Source organism: Rhinopithecus roxellana, chromosome 6 (genome assembly GCF_007565055.1).
Source record: "Rhinopithecus roxellana isolate Shanxi Qingling chromosome 6, ASM756505v1, whole genome shotgun sequence".
NCBI lineage: Eukaryota > Metazoa > Chordata > Mammalia > Primates > Cercopithecidae > Rhinopithecus > Rhinopithecus roxellana.
In genome coordinates, this window is record NC_044554.1 from 47,170,044 (window position 1) to 47,190,763 (window position 20,720).

General features: G+C 55.4%; 2 protein-coding genes across 8 annotated transcripts in view; one reads left to right on the forward strand and one right to left on the reverse strand.

The window, feature by feature from the left end:
* LOC104667537 (protein PMS2CL-like) overlaps nucleotides 1-20,720 on the forward strand; it is a 1,213,215-nt gene that overhangs the window by 280,757 nt on the left and 911,738 nt on the right. The window lies entirely within an intron of this gene.
* Nucleotides 585-20,720, reverse strand: part of TNRC18 (trinucleotide repeat containing 18) — a 123,132-nt gene continuing 102,996 nt past the window's right edge. For 6 of the 7 annotated variants that reach the window (XM_030932175.1, XM_030932177.1, XM_030932180.1 and 3 more), the window contains 11 exons: nucleotides 19,470-19,622; nucleotides 18,584-18,725; nucleotides 15,404-15,644; nucleotides 14,837-14,912; nucleotides 14,623-14,731; nucleotides 9,871-9,987; nucleotides 8,600-8,764; nucleotides 6,158-7,509; nucleotides 2,957-3,193; nucleotides 2,693-2,767; nucleotides 585-2,143 (listed from right to left, as the gene is read on the reverse strand). In XM_030932175.1, coding sequence (XP_030788035.1) covers nucleotides 1,937-2,143; nucleotides 2,693-2,767; nucleotides 2,957-3,193; nucleotides 6,158-7,509; nucleotides 8,600-8,764; nucleotides 9,871-9,987; nucleotides 14,623-14,731; nucleotides 14,837-14,912; nucleotides 15,404-15,644; nucleotides 18,584-18,725; nucleotides 19,470-19,622 — 2,874 coding nt within the window. In that variant the 3' untranslated portion in view covers nucleotides 585-1,936. The remainder of the gene's footprint in view (nucleotides 2,144-2,692; nucleotides 2,768-2,956; nucleotides 3,194-6,157; nucleotides 7,510-8,599; nucleotides 8,765-9,870; nucleotides 9,988-14,622; nucleotides 14,732-14,836; nucleotides 14,913-15,403; nucleotides 15,645-18,583; nucleotides 18,726-19,469; nucleotides 19,623-20,720) is intronic. The other variant, XM_030932176.1, reaches the window with a different exon arrangement.

Sequence of the window (20,720 nt, forward strand, 5' to 3'; positions counted from 1 at the left end):
CTCGAACTCCTGACCTCAAATGATCTGCCTATCTCAGCCTCCCAAAGTGCTGGGATTACAGGCGTGAGCCACTGTGCCCAGCCAACTTAACTTTTAATTTTTTCTCATGCAAATTTGCTCAAAAAAAATTTTTTTTGAGACCATCTCTCTCTGTCACCCCCAGGCCAGAGTGCAGCGGTGCAATCAGCTCACTGCAACCTCTGCCTCCCGGGTTTCAGTGATTCTCCCACCTCAGCCTCCCGAGTAGCTGGGATTACAGGTGTGTGCCACCACACCCGGCTAACTTTTGTATTTTTAGTAGAGACGGGGGTTTCACCACGTTGCTCAGGCTGGTCTCAAAACTCCTGGCCTGAAGTGATCCTCCCACCTTGGCCACCTAAAGTGCTGGGATTCAGGCGTAAGCCACTGGGCCTGGCTGATTAGTTCATTTAGATGGCCATCGGGTCACTACCCCTGCATGAGTGGTACCCAACTTCCAGTTGAATCCTACTTCTCAGTGCCCTGATATGGCAGAATCCCCCCAGATGCCACCCCTACTCCAGCCCCTGAAAACTCCAGCCCCTGAAATAAACCACTCCAAACCATTTTATTTTTCCAATTAAATCTTTTTTTTTTCTTATGAAAAAAGATCACACAGAATTTGCCAACAAACAAAATTCCAAAAGAAACTTAAAAAAAAAACAATTCCCCCAAAAAACAAACCCAAAGTCTGGCTTTTCCTTCCCTCAAGATTGTCTGGTCAAGGCCTTGGTTTCCCTGGAAGGCTTGGGGCCTGGTTAAGTGCTTTCTGCGGCCCAAGCAGGGACCCTGGGCTCGGGCCGGCTCCTGCCTCTCTCCCTCTCCTCTCCTTCTTTTCTCTATCCTGGGGGGCGAGTACAGTACACTTGGCGGGGTGGGTGGGTGGGGGGTGTGCTGGGGACCGGGAGGCCGGTGAAGCCGGTGCTAGACACTACAATCTAACAGGAAATAAAAAATAATATTCTGCACGTCAGAATGTGTTCGTTTTTTTTTTTTTTATAATTTCATAGCTATTTTTCACAGTTTTAAAAAGTTTATATATATATTTATATATATTTATCTTTATATATATAATTAAAAAGTTGACTCCATTTAAAGGTGTATGATACAGGGGCGGGGCGAGTCTCTTGGTACAATAAAACTGTACAGGTTAAGAAGTGCCACCTCCCTCCTGGGTGGGGAGGGGCCGGGCGTGGCCGGGCAAGGGTTTCAGCACCATTGGGGTTTTCTGTAGTGTGAGGGTTTGGACCAGGGTGGGCCTTTGCCAGGCTCTCGCCACCTGGTGCCTTTGATGCTCCGGGCTGCAACCCCACCCAGCTCTGTTCCCCAAGTCCAGGCCATCCTGAGAGGGTGGGGGCAGGGCCCCTGGCACGGTCAAGGAGGCCGGCTGGCATCGGGCCACCCCGTCCCATGCACAGTGGGAGGCCTTGGGGTGGGCTCCGTGCTAAGGGTGCCCGGGAAGCCCAGAGTGAATGTCAGTTTGGTTCCTTAGAAGCCCCCCTCCCCACCAGAATCCCCAGTCTACATGGGCCTGGGGGCACCCGGGCCCCCACGCAGCAGCAGCCTGGAGGGCCGGCCTGGCCAAGTGCTTGCAACGTGCTGGGCAGGAAGGGCCGGTCCCGGCCGAGGCTGCCCTGAGGGGGACGGCAGGGCCATACCCTGATAGCTAAGAGGGGCCCCTGTCCTAGGGGCACTGAGGGGTTGGAAGGTGGGGCTGGAGGCGTATGCACGTGTGTGCACACACATGCACACACACGCTCGCCCGGGCGTCAACGTGCACACCTGGCCCCATGCACATGCCTGCAGGAGCGCTCGCATGCACACAACGCACGTGGTCCCCGCGCCGTGGCAGTGATGGAGGGGGTCCCTGGCCGCCCTCGGGGCACAGGTGGCCAGTGGCCCGTGGGGCCCGGTGGGCTCAGCAGAGCACGGGCACGCCGTCCGTGGAGAAGATCATGCCCGTGGTGGGCTCGTAGGTGCCCGCGAGGTAGTACAGGCCCTCGCTGTCCTGGTACTTCTTGGTCTTCAGCATCTGCTCGTACTGCTCTAGGCCCACCACCAGGCACTTGTGTGACACCGTCTGCACGTCATTCTCGTCCACATGTGAGGACTGGTACAGCGCGCGCTGTGGGCACGCAGGGACATCAGGATGGCGGGTGGGGTGCACAGAGGCCGAGGGAGCCCCGGGGAGCCCCGGGGACAGAGACAGAAGCAGAGGGAGCCCCAGGGACCGAGACAGAGACAGAGACCAAGTCAGAGACAGAGGCTAAGAGACAGACCAACAAAAGAGAGAAAGACTGAGAGATGGAGAACAAATGAGAGACAGAAGACAAGGACAGACAGCCCAAGAGATCGAGAGACAGAGACTGAGAGAGACCCAGAGACCAAAAGACAGAGATTGGGAGAGACCCAGAGAGTCAGAGGGTAAGAATGGCAGGAGACTCAGGGACAGACACTGGGACAGCAGAGGAGACCCAGAGATGGAGACCGATGCAGAGACCGGGAGAGACAGAGAACAGGAGCCAGGCACTGAGAGTGGCAGGGACAGGAGGTCAGAGGCCGAGGGAGACCATGGGGGACAGCAGCGGATGCTGAGCCAGGCCCTGTCTGAGCTGCCCGGAAGGAGGCAGCCACCCCCAACCTGCCCACCACCACCACCACTACCACCACCTACCTCCATGAAGTCCTTCCTCTGGCTGGAGACCCGCAGGGCCGCCGGGAGGCTGCGGCTGGACTTCTGGTCCCAGTGCTGCGTGGGGGACAGGGGAGGGGCTTGGGTGAGCCCGGGGGCCGCCGCACCTGACCCCAGGCCCCAGGACAGGGCCGACCCACTGGGCAGGGCCGCTGATCCTCCAGCACCCAGAATGCCTCGTTCGCCCTCAGGTCTGCCCTACACTGCCTAGGACTGGGGAGCCCAGCCGGGGTGCCGCAGGCTCACCTGGCCCTGGTGGAACTGCTTGCCCGGGCTGGTCTCCTCGGGGTGGTAGAACCACTTGACGCGGACCACCATGTTGTTGCCCCACGACTCCCACATGCTCTGGATGCGGCCAATGTAGGGCAGGTTGGGACGGCCGGCGGAGAGGAACACGGCGCAGTCCCCAATGCGGATCATCTCCTTGCCACGCACGATGGCCTTGTAGAAGAGCTTGCGGGCCTTGCCTTTCATGCCACGCCGCTGCAAGGACACGTGTGTCACGGCACGGCCCTGGCAGGCTCTGCCGCTTGGGACTCCGGGCCTTCGGCCTCCAGGTCAACCCCTATCCAACTCTGGGGAGAGGAGGAAGCCCCTCTTCCATCTCTTTAACATGCTGGGTCTCCAAGAGGTGCTTCACTTAATCCAAGGATTCTGTCACTACGAGACTTTTTATTTTTGAGACAGGGTCTTACTCTGTTGCCCAGGCTGGAGTGCAATGGCGCAATCATGACTCCCTGCAGCCACGAACTCCTAGGCTCAAGAAATCCTCTCCCATGTCAGCCTCTGAATAGCTAAGAATACAGGCGCACATCATGCCCGGCTGATTTTTTTTAATTTTTGTAGAGAACAAGGTCTCACTATGTTGCCCAGGATGGTCTCAGACTTTTGGCCTCAAACCATCCTCCCACCTTTGCCTCCCAAAGCACTAGGATTGCAGTGTCAGCCACTGCACCTGGCCTTCTTTTTCTTTTTAAAATTACTGTTTTCAGAAAAAGGGTCTTGCTCTGTCACCCAGGCTGGAATCCAGTGGTACTATCATAGCTGACTGCAGCCTCAATCTCCTGGGCTAAAGCCATCCTCCTGCCTCGGCCTCCTGAGTAGATGGGACTACAGGAATGCACGGCTAATATTTTCATTTTTGTAGAGATGGGGGTCTGTGTTGCCCAGGATGGTCTCGAACTTTTGGCCTCAAGTGATCGTCCCACATAAGCCACCCAAAGAGCTGGGATTACAGGCATGAGCTACCATGCCTGGCCTTTTTTATCTTTTAAAACGTGTTACTATTATTATTTTTGAGACGAAGTCTCACTCTATCGCCCAAGCTGGAGTGCAGTGGCACGATCTTGGCTCACTGTAGCCTCCGCCTCCCAGATTCAAGCAGTTCTCCTGCCTCAGCCTTCCAAGTAGCTGGGATTACAGGCATGCACCACCACGACTGGCTGATTTTTGTATTTTTAGTAGAGACGGGGTTTCACCATGTTGGCAGGCTGGTCTGGAACTCCTGACCTCAAGTGATCCTCCTGCCTGGGCCTCCCAAAGTGCTGGGATTACAGGCATGAGCCACTGCGCCCGGCTAAAACTATTCTTTTTTTCAAGACAAGGTATCACTCTATTGCCCAGGTTGGAGTGTAGTGGCACAATCATAGCTCCCTGCAGCCTTGAACTCCCAAGCTTAAGTGATCCTCACGCCTCAGCCTCCCAAAGTGCTGCGATTATAGACTTAAAGCCACTGCACGTGGGCAAGGGAGACTTGAAACTCCGTTCTACAGCAGCTTTGGAAATGCTGCCTGAGACACCACTGACTCCTGCTGGAAGAGGTGCTCCTGCCCCACACCTATGGCACACTGGGGACTCACTGCCAGCCTGTCTGAACCACTCTCACTTTCCACACTGGGTCCTGCCATGTGTATGTGCCTGTGTGTGCACATGTTCGTCTGTGCATTTGCGCACGTGTGTTCGTGTGCAAGGACGCATGTGCATGCATGTATGCACCTACATTTGTGTACGTGTGCAAGAGTGTTTGGGTGTAGTACTTGTGTGCATGTGTGTGGGTGTAGTGTGTAGTGTATGTGTGCATGTTCATGTTTACATGGTTCATGTACATGCATGCATTCACGTGTATGTCTGTGTGCATGTGTACTTGCCTTTGTGTGGCTGTACGTGCATTCGTGTGTACATGTGCATGCATATGTATGCGTGTGTGCATGTGGCTGTGTGAGTGCACTGTGTGCATGTGTGTGTGCGAGTGTATAGCCAGCCACAGACAGGCTGGAAGGGCTCCTTCTGAACAACCAACCCACTGCTGCAGGCAGCAGACACAGGACCCCTGGCCAGCCAGGACTTGCTGTCTTCCAGGCCATATTGATTCACTCGGGGGTGGACACGAGATCCCGGCCAGGCCAAGGAGATTCAACCCTGGACTTTTGCTGGCAAACCCGGGAAGGAGGCACCTTCTGCTGGGACCGCCACACTGGAGCCCAGGGCGTGGCTGGGAGAACACTGCAAATGCCACACACAACAGGCTGTCAGGCCTAGCACCTGGAATCCCAGCACTCTGGGAGGCCGAGGCAGGAGGATCACTTGAGTCCAGGGGTTCAAGACCAGCCCAGACAACATAGTGAGACCCTGTCTCTACAAAAAAATTTAAAAACCAGCTGGGCAGCATGCTGGCACATGTCTGTAGTCCCAGCTACTCAGGAGGCTGAGGCGGGGAAATTGCTTGGGCCTATGAGTTCAAAGCTGCAGTAAGCTGTGATAGCGCCGCTGCACTCCAGCCTGGGTGACAGAGCAAGATCCTGTCTCTAAAAGAAAAAAAAGAAAACAAAAGAAAAACCAGGCGTGGTGGCTCACACCTGTAATCCCAGCACTTTGGGAAGCCGAGGCAGGCAGATCACTTGAAGCCAGGCATTCCAGATCAGCCTGCCCCACGAGGTGAAACCCCATCTCTACTAAAAATACGAAAATTAGCCAGGCATGGTGGCGGGTACCTGTATCCCACCTACTTGGGAGGCTGATGCGTGAGAACTGCTTGAACCCTGGAGGTGGAGGGTGCAGTAAGCCAAGATCACACCACCGCACTCCAGCCTGGGCAACAGAGAGAGACTCGGTTTCAAAAAAGGAAAAAAAAAACCCCAGAGGCCTGGAAAGCCCCTTCCTTCCACATGGCGCTGACGCCTGTGGGTCTGTGCTGATCTTTGCGGTGTCCTTCATTTGGTCTCCACATGAGGGTGGCTCTGCGTCCTGGGACTAGAGGGCAGGACAGACCCAGGTGCCTGAGGACACTCTCGAGACTCAGTGTACCCATCCATCAAGTGGGACGCCAGTCCTCCACCCTGGGGTTCTGGGAGGTTACCACACGCGGAGACACGGCGTGAAGCCGTGGGTTCAGCAGAGAGAGACAAGGCCCCCAGCCCCTGCGCCCCGCCCGAGCGCGAGCTTGGTTACCTGGGTGGGCTTGCCGAACCACTTCCAGAGCTGCCGGGCTGGCAGGAAGGCAGCGATCTTGGGCCGGTTCTCCACGGACGGCAGGCGCTGCCGCTTGGCCAGCTCCTTGGTGGTGGGGAGATGGACGCCCTCTCTCTTCTTCGGTCGGCTCTTGGCCCCAGCCTGAGCCTTGGGCTGCAGAGGCTGTGCGGGCTGCGGAGGAGGCGCCTGGGGCTGGGGCCCAGGCGCCTTCTTGCCTGGGGAGTGGGCTGAGGGCCGCGCCTTGCCGGCCTGCTTGGTGGCCTTGGTGGGGAGCGCCGGCTGTGCAGAAGGACCAGCCGTGGGAGCGGGGGCTGCCTCATCGTCTGAGCTGCAGGAAGAGTCCTCGTCTGTGGTGGAGGAAGAGGAAGAGGAGGAGGAGGAGGAGGAGGAGGAGGACGAGGAAGAGGAGGAGGAGGAGGAAGAGGAGGATGATGAAGAGGAAGAGGAGGAGGAGGATGAGGAAGAGGAGGAGGAGGAAGAGGAGGACGAGGAGGAGGAAGACGAAGAGGAGGAGGAAGAGGAGGACGAGGAGGAGGCCGGTGAGGCTGCCCTGGAGCTGGCAGCGCTGCAGTTACGGCCCCCGGCGCCGCAGCCCCCGTCCCCATTCTTGTCGCCTTCCTCCTCCCCTTCCGTCTCAGAGCCGCTGCTGCTGCTGCTACTGCTGCCACTACTGCTGCTGCTGCTCTCCGACTCTTCTGCCCCGTCCTGCTCAGCCTGGGCCTTGTCTGGGCTCTTGGGGTTCCCAGAGTCCTCGAACGTGAGCCCCGGCCCGGGCTCCTGGGCGAGGTCCCCGTCCGTGGCCTTGGGCCAGGGTGCCTTGGGCTCACTGCTGCCGGCCGCCTGGGGGTAGCTGCCCAGGCTCAGGAGGCTCTTGGGCTCCTGCCAGCCCCCGGCCCCTGGGTCCTCCCGGAGCAGCAGGGCCTCTTTAGCCTTCTTGCTTTTGGGTGACGTGACACCCTCGTGGTCCAGTTTGACAAGCAGCTCGGCCTCCTCCCCCGGCCTCCTCGGGCCCTTGGCACCTGACTCCTCAGCTGCCCGTGCCTTCTTGGGCTTGGGGCGTGTGGCGGGCATGGTGATGAGGGGTGCTGCGGCCAGGGTGGAGGCAGGGGCTGGTAGCTCCCCAAAGGGTTCTGGTGCTGGGCAGCTGGTGAAGGCAGGTGGTGCGGGGCTGGGCTGTGGTGGTGCTGGGCGCGCTTTGGAGGTCTTGGCTCTCTTGTCCACAGGCTCTGGGGGACTCTTCTTGGAACCTGGGGTGCTGCTTGGCTCCAGGGCTAAGGGGGTACTGGGGACCTCATCTGTTGGGCTCCCCTCCTCCAGGGTAGCAGCTCTGTCTGCAAAACAAAAGAAAACAGATGAGAGGCTGGGGCGGGGGCTTCCTGGCAGAAATGAGCTGTGGCTTTCATCAGGAAGGCCTGCTTCTGTGGGTTTTGTTTTTGATTTTTTGAGATGGGGTCTCAGTCACCCAAGCTGGAGTGCAGTGGCATGATCAGGGCTCACTGCAGCCCTAAACTCCCTGGGCTCATGTCTCCAAAGTAACCTGAGGCCACAAGCATGCACCACTATGCCTGGGGAATTTTTGCATTATTTTTTTTTGTAGAGATACAGTTTTGCTCTGCTGCCCAGGCTGGTCTTAAACTCCTGGGCTCAAGCGATCCCTGTGTCTGGGCCTCCTACAGTGCTGAGAACAGGCGGGGACCACCGTGCCCAGCAGAAAGGCGTGGTTTCAATCCTGGCTCTGCTACTTCTTGAGCGGAACCCGACTGCGGCCTTCTTAGGCGGTTCCCCTATAACAACCTTAAGTTGTGTTGGCCCCAAAGTGGGTCCTCCAGTAGCCTCTGCTCTCAGTCTGCACAAAGCATTTTCTCCGGATTCTGGAAAGAAATTCTGGAAAGAAACACAGGCCGGCTGCAGCTCAGCTCTGCCTCTGACAAACCAACCTGCCTCCCCAGCCTCAGTTTCCTCATCTGTCACCTGGGCAGAACAATCCTGCGGTGCAGGTGCAGAGGTGCAGAGTTTTTTTTTTTTTTTTAGATGGAGTTTCACTCGTCACCCAGGCTGGAGTATAATGGCACAATCTTGGCTCACTGCAACCTCCACCTCCCGGGTTCAAGCAATTCTCCTGCCTCAGCCTCCCATGTAGCTGGGATTACAGGCACTCACCTCCATGCCCGGTTAATTTTTGTATTTTTAGTAGAGACGGGGGTTTCACCATGTTGCCCAGACTGGTCTCGAACTCCTGACCTCAGGCGATCTGCCCACCTCGGCCTCCCAAAGTGCTGGGATTACAGCGTGAGGCACCGCACCCAGCTCAGAGTTCTTACAGACAGCAGGTAGGCACTTGGGCAGATTCCCAAGCCCCGAGTTTGGATGCACGAAGGAGCTCTACCCACTGCCCCTGCCCTGGGGCCTGGTTCAACGTACCACCCTTGGCCTTGGCGCTGGGTTTCCGCCCACGCCCACGGGCCTTGGCTCCTGGCTCCTCCGACCCAGTCGTACCACCGTCTTTGCCCTCCCCAGTGTCTTTGCTGGTCTTCCGGCTACGGCGCTTGGCACTCGGCACCAGGAGGGCTGGGGATGGCTCAGCACCTGCGGGGCAGAGGACAGAGTGGCTCATCAGGCCTGGGGTCCCCAGCTTGGAGCTTCCAAGACCCTGGTCTGTCCTGGGGATCAGGGATGGGGGTGGAAGCAACCAACGCCGGGTGGCTGACCCCGGGTGGGCTCCCACGACAGGCTGTGAGGTCCAGCAGGGGAAATCCCGTCTGCAGGGAGCAGCCAGAGGCCCCTGAATGAATGAAGTAAAACAAAGCACTTTGTGGAACTGGGACAGGTAGATAAAGATGCTGACTTTGGTTTTTTTTTTTTTTTTTGAGACAGTCTTGCTCTGTCGCCAGGCTGGAGTGCGGTGGCAGGATCTCAGTTCACTGCAACCTCTGCCTCTCGGGTTCAAGGGATCCTCCTGCCTCAGCATCCCGAGTAGCTGGGACTACAGGCACATCTCAACACGCCTGGCTAACTTTTGTTTTTATGTTTTTTTTTTTTTTTGAGACGGAGTCTCGCTCTGCCGCCCAGGCTGGAGTGCTGTGGCCAGATCTCAGCTCACTGCAAGCTCCGCCTCCCGGGTACACGCCATTCTCCTGCCTCAGCCTCCCAAGTAGCTGGGACTACAGGCGCCCGCCACCTCGCCCGGCTAATTTTTTTTGTATTTTTTAGTAGAGACGGGGTTTCACCGTGTTAGCCAGGATGGTCTCGATCTCCTGACCTCGTGATCCGCCCGTCTCGCCTCCCAAAGTGCTGGGATTACAGGCTTGAGCCACCGCGCCCGGCCAATTTTTGTATTTTTAATACAGACAGGGTTTCACCATGTTGGCCGGCATGGTCTCGATCTCTTGACCTCGTGATCTGGCCACCTTGGCCTCCCAAAGTGCTGGGATTACAGGTGTGAGCCACCGCGCCCAGCCATTAATAATTTTTGATCAGCTTCCCATGGCCTGGGCCACTGGGCTTGGGCTGTCCTCATGGACCCAGGACCTGGGAGCCCTGGGATCTCACAGGAGCCCACCCATGGTTTCTGCTACTTCCATCACCTAGGGCTCCAAATGACTTCAGACAGAGCCCAGAGCTAGGCTTGGAGGGCGAGAGCCTGGATGGACGGCCCCTGGCAGGAGCCCGGGTGTCACAAGCTCATCACTTACATTGGATCTTATAGTCGGGGGGCAGGAGGCGGATGTGTGAGAGGGGGATCCTGCCAGTGTCTCCGTCATCAAACTCCACGGTGATCAAGTCCCCATCGTCTTCCAGGTCCAGTAACCCTGTGGGAGGAGAGGCTCAGGGGAGGCCCTTGGACCTCCAGCTCCCTAGTGAGGCACAAGGGTGGGGACAGCAGAAACCGGCCCTGTGTAGCCCTGGTCTCTACGGCACAGCAGTGGGGACATGGGTGAGGGTTTACAGTGGCTCAGAATGTGGGTGTTAGAGCCAGGCCATCTGTGCAGGAGAACTGGGTCTCCCTTTTTTTTTGAGACGGAGTTTTGCTCTTGTTGCCCAGGCTGGAGTGCAATGGCGCGATCTCGGCTCACCGCAACCTCCACCTTCTGGGTTCAAGTGATCCTCTTGCCTTGGCCTCCCAAGGAGCTGGGATTACAGGCATGCACCACCACGCCCGGCTAATTTTGTATTTTTAATAGAGACAGGGTTTCTCCATGTTGATCAGGTTGGTCTCGAACTCCCGACCTCAGGTGATCCACCCACCTCGGCCTCCCAAAGTGCTGGGAGCCACTGTACCTGCCCTGGGTCTCCCATTTCTAGCTGACTTTGGGTGACAAAAAGCAGCGGAGCACATGCACCTGTGCCTGCTCACACCCAAGATCCTCCTGCAACCACAGGGAAGAAGGGAAGCGGGTGTCAACCCTGAAGGACACTAAGAATGGGAAAGGGGAGGGCAGCAGCGGGAAACGGTGGTGTTTTGGGAGAGATGCTGGGATGAACGTGCAGGAGCGGGCTTTGATCTCCTAGGAGGACGTGATACCCACGAGGAGGTGGTGGTTTTCCCAAGAGAATACTGCCAAGGCTTGGCCCCGAGAGGCCCCAAGCACCTCCGGAGGCAGGGCTGAGGGAGATCTCAACATTGAATGGGTTGAGGGTGGCCCAGCTGGCAGGAGCTGGGAGGTTCACCCCAGAGAGAGGCTCCAGACTGAAGGACACTGAGCGCAGGGAGGAGGCTGGACAGGCCCCCCAAAGGGTGACAGCCCAGCCCTCTTCCAAAACGCCAGGTGCTGGGACTATATCCCCAAGGATGTGAGTCTTGCAGAATCTGAGCAGTCCCTTAACAAAACATTCCTGCCCACTCGCGATGACAAAGACTCGTGAGTGCACAGAGCTCCCATTGGCTTGATAATGTTTCCTTCATTCAGGGTCCCCAGAAGCCTAAGGAGTTCTAACCAGAGGAAGGGCACAGCACCAGCAAACAGAAGGAACGCAGACTGGGAAGAGAGAGGGAGTTGCAGAAAGCTAAAATGAGGCCAGGTGCAGTGGCTCATGCCTGTAATCCCAGCACTTTGGGAGGCCAAGACAGGCAGATCACCTGAGGTCAGAAGTTCGAGGCCAGTCGGGCCAACATGGTGAAATCCTGTCTCTACTAAAAATACAAAAAATTAGCTAGGCATGGTGATGCATGCCTGTAATCCCAGCTACTCGGGAGGCTGAGGCAGGAGAATCACTGGAACCCAGGAGGTGGAGGTTGCAGTGAGCTGAGATCACTCCACCACACTCCAGCTTGGGTAACAAAGCAAGACTCTGTCTCAAAAAAAAAAAATACAGAAAGTTAGAATGAAAAACAATCCTCTCAGAAAGTTCAAAAACAAATGTGTTGATAAAACAAAAAAAAATTTTTTTTTTTTTTTTGAGACAGAGTCTTGCTCTGTTGCCCAGGCTGGAGTGCAGTGGTGTGATCTCAGCTCACTGCAAGCTCCGCCTCTCGGGTTCACACCATTTTCCTGCCTCAGCCTCCCCAGTAGCTGGGACCACAGGCACCCGCCACCAAGCCCGGCTAATTTTTTGCATTTTTTTTTTAGTAGAGACGGGGTTTCACTGTGTTAGCCAGGATGGTCTTGATCTCCTGACCTCATGATCCGCCCACCTCAGCCTCTGGAAGTGCTGGGATTACAGACGTGAGCCACCGTGCCCGGCTAAAAAAATTTCTTAAGGAATACTCAGAGAATAAGAAATAACTCTTTAGGATTTTTTTGTTGTTGTTTTTTTTGAGACAGGGTGTCCCTCTGTCACCCAGGCTGGAGTGCAATGTTATAATCATAGCTCACTGCAGCCTCGATCACCCAGGCTTAGGTGATCCTCCCACTTCGGCCTTCCAAGTAGCTAGGACAACAGGTACACACCACCAAGCCCGGATAATTTTTTTTTTTTTTTTTTTTGAGACAGAGTCTCACTATGTTACCCAGGCTAGAGTGCAGTGGTGTGATCTCGGCTCAGTGCAACCTCTACCTCCTGGGTTTAGGTATTTCTTCCTGCCTCAGCCTCCCAAGTAGCTCAGATTACAGGAACCTGCCACCACGCCCAGCTTATTTCTGTATTTTTAGTAGAGATGGGGTTTCACCATGTTGCCCAGGCTAATCTCAAACTCCTGGCCTCAGGTGATCTGCCCACCTTGGCATCCCAAAGTGTGGAGATTACAAGTGTGAGCCACCACGCCCAGCCCAAACCTGGCCAATCTTTGTTATCTTTTTGTAGAGACAGGGTCTTGCTATGTTGCCCAGGCTGGTTTTGAACTCCTGGGTTCAAGTGATCTACCTGCATCGGGCTCCCAAATTGCTGGGATTACAGACGTGAGCCACCACAGCTGGTGGAGAATTTTTTAAATGACAGCAGAAATTTTTAAAATTCAAGAAAACGGACGGGGTTAGAAGATAAAAGTAGAGAAAATATCTCCGTAAGTTGAACAAAGTAAGAAAATAGTAACAGGAAAAAAGACACACGCACCAGGACCATGGGACTAGCCCGAGTTCCAGAGAAAACATGAAATTCACAAGGGCAGTGATCCAAGTTGTGCTCACAAGTAGAGCTTCCAGGACTCAAGGAAATTTGCTTCAAAATCAAAGCCTCCCTCTGCAGATACCCAGCATGATAAGCACACACACACACACATACACACACACACATACACACACACAAACACACACACACAAACACACACACACAAACACACACACACAAACACACACACACACACATGGAATTGCAGCTCTAGGGATAATGAGAGGATCCTAAAAGTTTCCAGAGATTAAAAAAACAGGTCTCCTACAGTGATTTGGGAATACAGCGTTGAATGTCTTCAACAACATGGGAAGCAAGATAAAAACAGAAAAATGTCTTTGAAATGGTGAGAGGGAACTATTTCCAGTTGCGAATTTATACCCAGCTCAAGTATCTCTAAAGAATAAGGGTACCCAGCTCGACTATCTCTAAAAAAATAAGAGTAGAATGAAGAAATCACAAACACACAAGGATGTGAGAAATTTAACTCCCACAGACTCTTCCTCAGAAAGCTACTGAAAGATCCGCTGCTTAAAACAAGGAACTGAACCAAAAAAGAGAAAAACATGCAATGCAACAAAAGCAGTTCCCAGGATGAGGGACAGGGAAGGCCCAAGAATCCAGAATGATACCCATGAGGCAGGCCTAGAAGACAGCCAGCACGTCCCAGTACAGGGGCACAGCATGTGCCAGGAAATCTGAATCTAAGGCCAACTTCTACCTTATTAACAGCACTTTCAGAATTTGGATGATAAATGAGTGACTAATACGATGGAAAAAAATAAATCTTCCTGGCCTGAGATCCTCTACTCAGGCTGGACCAGTCATCTGTTGTTTTGCTGAGCTGGCATTGGTTTCCATTTTCTGGGTATGAATGGATGTTAGGCCAAGCAGTGGACTGTATTTGACATGTGGGTGGGCTTTTTTTTTTTTCCGGGGGCGGAGAAAGTCTAATCCACATCCATACCCCCTCTCTAGGATACACTGCTTTTGCAAGAGCTAAGGGTTGGACCATTTGACTGTCTTTCTTGCCTGTCTGATATCCACACCTACATTTCCTAGGGTACCTGTTGTTTTTCTCCATCCAGCCTCCATACTTTTTTCTTGTTTTGAGACGTAGTCTCGCTCTGTCACCCAGGCTGGAGTGCAGTGGTGCAATCTTGGCTCACTGCAACCTCCACCTCCCAGGTTTGAGCAATTCTCCTGCCTCAGCCTCCCAAATAGCTGGGATTACAGGTGCCTGCCACCACACCCAGCTAATTTTTTTATTTTTAGTAGAGACGGGGTTTTACCATGTTGGCCAAGCTGGTCTTGAACTCCTGACCTCAAGTGATCCACCTACCTTGGCCTCCCAAAGTGCTGGGATTACAAGCATGAGTCAGTGCACCCAGCCTCATTCTCTCTTATTCTAACAACATGTCCACTTTGCAGGGGAAGTCACCCTCCCATCTTTCTCAGCCCATGAATAAAAGGGAGGTGACCTCACTCCTTAGCCCCAGGGATGAGAATCTGACCCAGGCCTGGTCGATCAGACTCACAGCGGTAGGATCAATGAAAACCATGTGGCCCAAGTCAGTTCACACTAGAACTTGTGTGGGAAAACTGGGACTGAGAAATCGTCCAATGGTAAGATTTCTTAAGAGGGTAAAATACAATCTCCAAGGAGCTAGTGTGAAGCCAGCACAGAGGACAGCACTACTGACAGATACTCAGAGCTGGAGTCCTGATGACATCATTTAAATGGTGCCTGGATCCAACCATGCCTGAAGGCCGTATAGTTTTCAGTTATGTGAGCCCACAAGTCTTTCTTCTTAAGCCAGTTAGAGTTGGGTTTTAGTAGCCAAACAAGTCCATACTGAGGTGTTAGGCGGCAGGGGAGAGCTGGGGAGGAGGCATCTCACCTCGGACCACGGTGCCTGGGTAGAGGCAGCGGTACTGCTGGCTCCAGTAAGCTGCAATCCTGGTCCCTTGTGGCAAGAAGCGAGTGGAGGCTGGCCTCACATCAATGATCTAGGAAGGCATGGGATGAGTGCAAGGTGTGGACACAGTTGTGGCCATGGCCTTGGACACCCAGCCCACCCCGAGCATCCCGAGGCCCCGCCCTCCCCTTCTCACCGCCTCCTGCAGCAGCTGCTCCAGACAGTAGATGTGAGGCCGGTTTCCGCGCTCACCCTCTACCACCACGCGGTATCTGCGGGAGCAAAAGAGGCCTGAGGTGGCAGAGGCCGAGACCTCCCAGAGGGCCTCAACCCCGCCAGCACCAGCTCTGCCTCCCAGACCACTGGGAGGTGACACCAGAACTCAAGAGGTTTGCCAGCTTGCTGAATTTAGCAATTCTCCCCCTTTCTGGGCTCATTTGCCTCATCTGTAGAACTAGGGGTTGCAGAGCAAGCCAGGCTGGTGCAGTCCAGATCCTGAGAGAGACCAGTATGCTCTCTCTCTCACCCCTTCCCGCTACGGCTCCTGCCATGGAGCAGCCGTGCCCAGCCCCTGGGAGCGTTCACCCAGTACTCCCTCAAAGTGCCCAGGGCCTCCCCGTCAGCTCTGAGCCCACTCATGCCCCTGCCCTCTGCCATCGGGGGAAGCCACAGCCTAGAAAGGAGAAGCAGCCAGGCACAGAGGCCTAGACACGGGGCAGGTATGGGACACGGGGCTCTGCGCCGGACCTCCCACCCCACTCACATGTCTGGCGAGTGCACGGTCTGCACGTGGCCGGCATATAGCAGCTTGTCGTCCATGGGGATGAGCACACGCAGGCCGTCCTTCAGCTCGTCCTTGTCGATGATGCAGGAGCGAGGGGCTGCAGGGGTCGGACCGTGAGGCAAGGCTGGAGCCGGGGCGTCTGCGACGCCTCTCCTTCCTCCCGTCACCCCCAAGTCATCCCCTTGGATTGGAGGCCCTGGTGCCGGGTGGGCCTGTGGGGCTGAGATGTGTGCACTTCTTTTGTCTGCCCGTGTGTGTACCTAGGCAGACCTGTGTGTACCAGTGGGCACACACAGGGTGCCGTGGGCAGCCCCTCTCCTCTCAGCCCCCTCCCCTGCTTGGCCCCAGATGTCTGCAAAGACCCCAGGCGGGTGTGAACCCAGGGATGAAAGGCTGCACGTGTTGTCTCTTCCCACCCCAAGGCAGCCTCTGGGACTGGCACGAAGCTCTGGGTTCCAGCCATCACCAGACACTCACAGCCACCATCCTCCATCATGACGTCCACCCCCTTTACTGCTGCCCTCAGCCAAACTTCTAGGACTTTCTTTTTATTTTATTTTATTTATTTATTTATTTGAGATGGAGTTTCAATCTTGTTGCCCAGGCTGGAGTGCAATGTCACGATCTCGGCTCACTGCAACCTCCGCCTCCCGGGTTCAAGTGATTCTCCTGCCTCAGCCTCCCAAGTAGCTGGAATTACAGGCGTCTGCCACCACACCTCGCTAATTTTTGTATTTTTAGTAGAGACAGGGTTCTGCCATGTTAGCCCGGCTAGTCCCGAGCCCCTGACCTTGGGTGATCCACCCACCTCAGCCTCCCAAGTGCTGGGATTCCAGGTGTGAGCCACCGTGCCCGGCCTCCTTCTTTTTGTAAATAATTTTTTTCAGGACAGGCACAGTGGCTCACGCCTGTAATCCCAGCACTTTGGGAGGCTGAGGCAGGTAGATCATGAGGTCAAGAGATCCAGACCATCCTAGCCAACATGGTGAAACCCTGTCTCTACTAAAAACACAAATATTAGCCAGGCTTGGCAGCGCACACCTGTAGTCCCTGCTACTTGGGAGGCTGAGGCAAGAGGATTGCTGGGAGGCGGAGGCTGCAGTGAGCCAAGATCACGGCACTGTACTCCAGCCTGGATGACAGAGAGTGAGACTTCATCTCAATAATCATCATCATCATCATCATCATCATCATCATCATCTTTTCAGAGACAAGGTCTTGCTTGCTCTGTCATCCAGCCTAGAGTGCAGTGGCAAGATCATAGCTCACTGCAGCCTCGAGCTCCTGGGTTCAAGACATCCTCCCACCTCAGCCTCCTGAGTAGCTGGGACTACAGGTGCACACCACCATGCCTGGCTAATTCTTTTATTTTTTGTAGAGACAGGGTCTCGCTATGTTGCCCAACTGATCTCGAACTCCTGGTCTTAGGTGATCCTCCTACCTCAGCCTCCCAAAGCACTGGGATTACAGGTGCAGGTGACCACAACCCACGTACCTCTGAGACTTTCCATCCACTTTTTCTTTCTGGTGGAAATGAATGCCCAGGGGCAAACTTCCCGATGGCGGTCAACTCTCATTGCCTCGGCCCTCTGCTCCCTCTCCCTGTGGGCGCCTCCCTTTCTCTGGAGCGCCCCTGACCCGGCACCTGGGCCTGCCCTTCCTTCTCAGTGGGACCTTTCACCTGGTCTGTCCCCAACATTCCCATTATGAATATAAAAAGACCCAGATGGCTCGCTGGGAGAGGGATGGTTGGGACCACCGTATCCCTGCCTGTGCCTGCACAGAGCTCTCACGTGGCCTTATCACAGGCAGAGTGGACTCCCCACGCCTTGACGCTGGGCTTGGTCACGTGACTCTCACGAGTGGCCGGGGCCCAATGCTGAGCCCAGGCCTCAAGAGAGCTCTTAGGCTCAACTTCTCCTCTTAAGCCACAGGTCTGGCAGGATACACGACACACGCAGAGAGGACCACAGACGTGGAGCAGCTGACCCCTGGCCAGCCCATCACTTCCAGAGCAAGGCCAGTGGGGGTCTGCACAGCCACCCAGCAGCCCTGCACGCCCCGAGATGCACACAGGTGGTGGCTGGTTGTCACATAGCGGCTGCTCACCAATGCAGCCTTGGGGTAGCCAACTCCTTCTCTCACTCGCTCCCCCATATACCCACAACCTTGCCTCTGGGTTACAGACCCCTGGGTCCCAGCCTGGGCGTGACTTCCTGGGGTGCCTCCCAGGCACCCCAGACTCGAGTCATCAAAACCCCCACATGACCCTCTCTGACCTGGGTCTCAGGGACAGGGCCTCTGCCCACCCCCCCAAACCTGTCCTCACCCTTCCCTTCCCCTCTCATCTGCCTGCACCCCCGACCCTACCTCCCATCCAGTCTCCCTCCTAATGTGCACACCCTGCCCTGCCTCCCTGCCTGCTGCCCCTATGGCAGCCCCAGGCCACAACCCACTCTCACCTGGACAGCACAGCCTCCTAACTGGACTCCCTAATTTCCCTGGGGTCCCCACTCATTCTCTGTGCAGTACAAGACGGTTTTTTTTTTTTTTTTTTTGACAGTTTCACTCTTGTTGCCCAGGCTGGAGTGCAGTGGCATGATCTTGGCTCACCGCAACCTCCACCTCCCAGGTTCAAGCCGTTCTCCCGCCCCAGCCTCCCTAATAGCTGGGATTACAGGCACCCGCTACCACACCCAGCTAATTTTTGTCTTTTCAGTAGAATCAGGGTTTCACCATGTTGGCCTGGCTGGTCTGGAACTCCTGACCTCAGGTGATCTGCCCATCTCGGTCTCCTAAAGAGCTAGGATTACAGGCATGGGCCACCACGCCCAGCCCAGACAGCTCATTTTAAAGTCAATCTCAGCATATCACATCTCCACATCCAACCTCAGAGAGCTTCTCACTTTCCTTGGGCCCAACACGGAACTCCTTCCCAAGCCCCGCAGGACCTGCCTCCTCCCTGGCCCCAACAGTGGACTGAGCTGCAGCCAGTCCAGCCTTCTCATCGACCGGGGTAACGGCCTCAGGACCTCTGCTCCTACGGTTCCCTGCCCTCAGCTAGCCCAGCCCTTCCGTCTCATGCCTTGCTCAGATCTGCCTTCCCCAAGGGAGGCTCCAGCAGCCCCGCCTGGCACATGCAGCATCACGGCCACTCACCCGGGGTCAGCGGCCGCTCCACGGCCCCACCACGCGGTAGGTGCTCGTCCTCCGAGAAGCTCGAGTCCTGGTTGGGTTCAAAGTCCTCCTCGGCCGCCATGCTCTCCATCAGCTTGCTCACGGCGCCCCCCTTGCCGCGGTTCTGGGGACAGAGCACAGCCGACAAATGACTTAGGACCTGGCACGGGGCTCCTGACGAGCTAGGAACCCTCTCTGGAAACCTGGAGCCACAGTCAGGCCGCAGGAGGAATCTGTCATGTGCATGGTGGGGATCCCAGCTGGGGGCACCCCAGAGGCCAGGGGGAGGGTGAAATAGGCCTGAAACCCAGCTGGTCAGTGCTCAGTACTTGGTGCTCAATACTCAGTACTCTGTGCTCAGTATCAACACTCAGTGCTCAGCACTCACTACCATACCTCTGGTTCATCACTACAGCGAGTGCCTCCATTCCCTCTTTAAAGAAACTTCAGCAGCATCTCCAGCCACACCTGATGGGCTTCACGAAAAACCACTCGGGCAGGGGCTAGCAGGTGTGGGGAGTGGGCATGCCACCATCTGCCACTCAGGCTAAGAAATTCACCCAAACCTGAGGGCCCTGTGAGGACCTGGTGCTGGGCTGGGGGCCTGTCACCCAGGTCTCCTGGTCTCTGTTCCAGTGTCCCCCACCCCCGCTAGAGCAGGCATTTCCTGAGGACAGGAGCAGAGCCCCCAGTATCTCCTTATCCCTGGAGCACGGGGATGGCCAGGTCACCCCCATCAACTGCAACCTCTCTGAGCCACAGCTACAGGGAGGGTAAATACAGAGCAGCAGGTGGAGCCCCCTGCCCTGACCACAGGAGCATGGCTGAGCCCCACCACAGTGCCCCACCAGGGCACAGCAAGCCTCACCTCCTTCTTCACCTCCTTCCCTTTGGCCTTGGCCTTGCTCCTCTTGGCAGCGGTCAGGGAGCTGGCGTGAGGAGCCCTAGCCTCAGAGGGCAAGGCAGGAGCTCGGGGCGGCGGCAGCCCAGCTCCTGGCCCAGCCTCTTTCCCTTTCTTCTTCTGGAGGAGGAAGCAGCAGAGAGGAGACATCAGAGGGCAGGGCAAGTGCAGATAGCACCCCTGTTCCCTTCACTCACTCACTCCCCCAAGTTTTGTACCACCCCAAGTGTGTCCTCCCGGGAGGAACAAAATGTCCCTTCTCTCTCCCCCTGCCAGAGTTTTTGGTTTGGGTTTTTTTTTTTTTGGAGACAGGGTCTCGCTTTGTTGCCCAGGCCAGAGGACAGTGGCGTCATCACCACTAAATGCAGCCTTGACCTCCTGGGCTCAGGCGATCCTCCCACCTCAGCCTCCTGAGTAGCTGGACTATAGATGCACACCACCACACCCAACTAAATTTTTATTTATTTATTTTTTTTAGAGACAGGGTCTTGCTATGTTGCCCAGGCTGCTCTCAAACTCCTGGCCTCAAGCAATCCTCCCGCCTTGGCCTTCCAAAGTGCTGGGATTACAGGCTGTTTTTAATGTTTATTATCTTATTACTAGTATTACTTGTTGCCCCCTCTACCCAAAAAGACAACACTGAAGTGTATATATGTTGTGAGTTCCTCTCCAGTGACCCTCCTACCAACTCCACAGAGTCAGCTACTAGTAACAGCATGGTGTATCCTTCTAGAACTTTCCACAAGCACACACAACCCTGTAAATATGAAGGCTATGCAGACACAACCACGCATACACAGTATTAAAAAAAAAAAAAAAACCACACACGCACAGGTAGGAATTTACCAACAGTCCTGCCTTGCAACATTTCCCCTCTAACACCACTGACACATATAAAAGGAGCTTCATTTTAACAGCAGCCTATTGAGCCAAGGTATGGAGAAACCGTAATTCATTTACTTTAACCACCCCCGCGATGAGAAGGACCTGTAGGCTGCCTCTGTTTTTTCACTCTCTGTTTTGTTGTTGTTTTTGAGACAGAGTCTCGCTCTATTGCCCAGGCTGGAGAGCCGTGGTGCAATGACAGCTCACTGTAGCCTCAACTTCCTGGGTTCAAGTGATCCTCCTGCTTCAGCCTCCCAAGTCGCTGGGTCTACAGACATGCACCGCCATGCCCAGCTAAAAAGTCTACACTTTCTAAAAAGGACATGTCTAAAA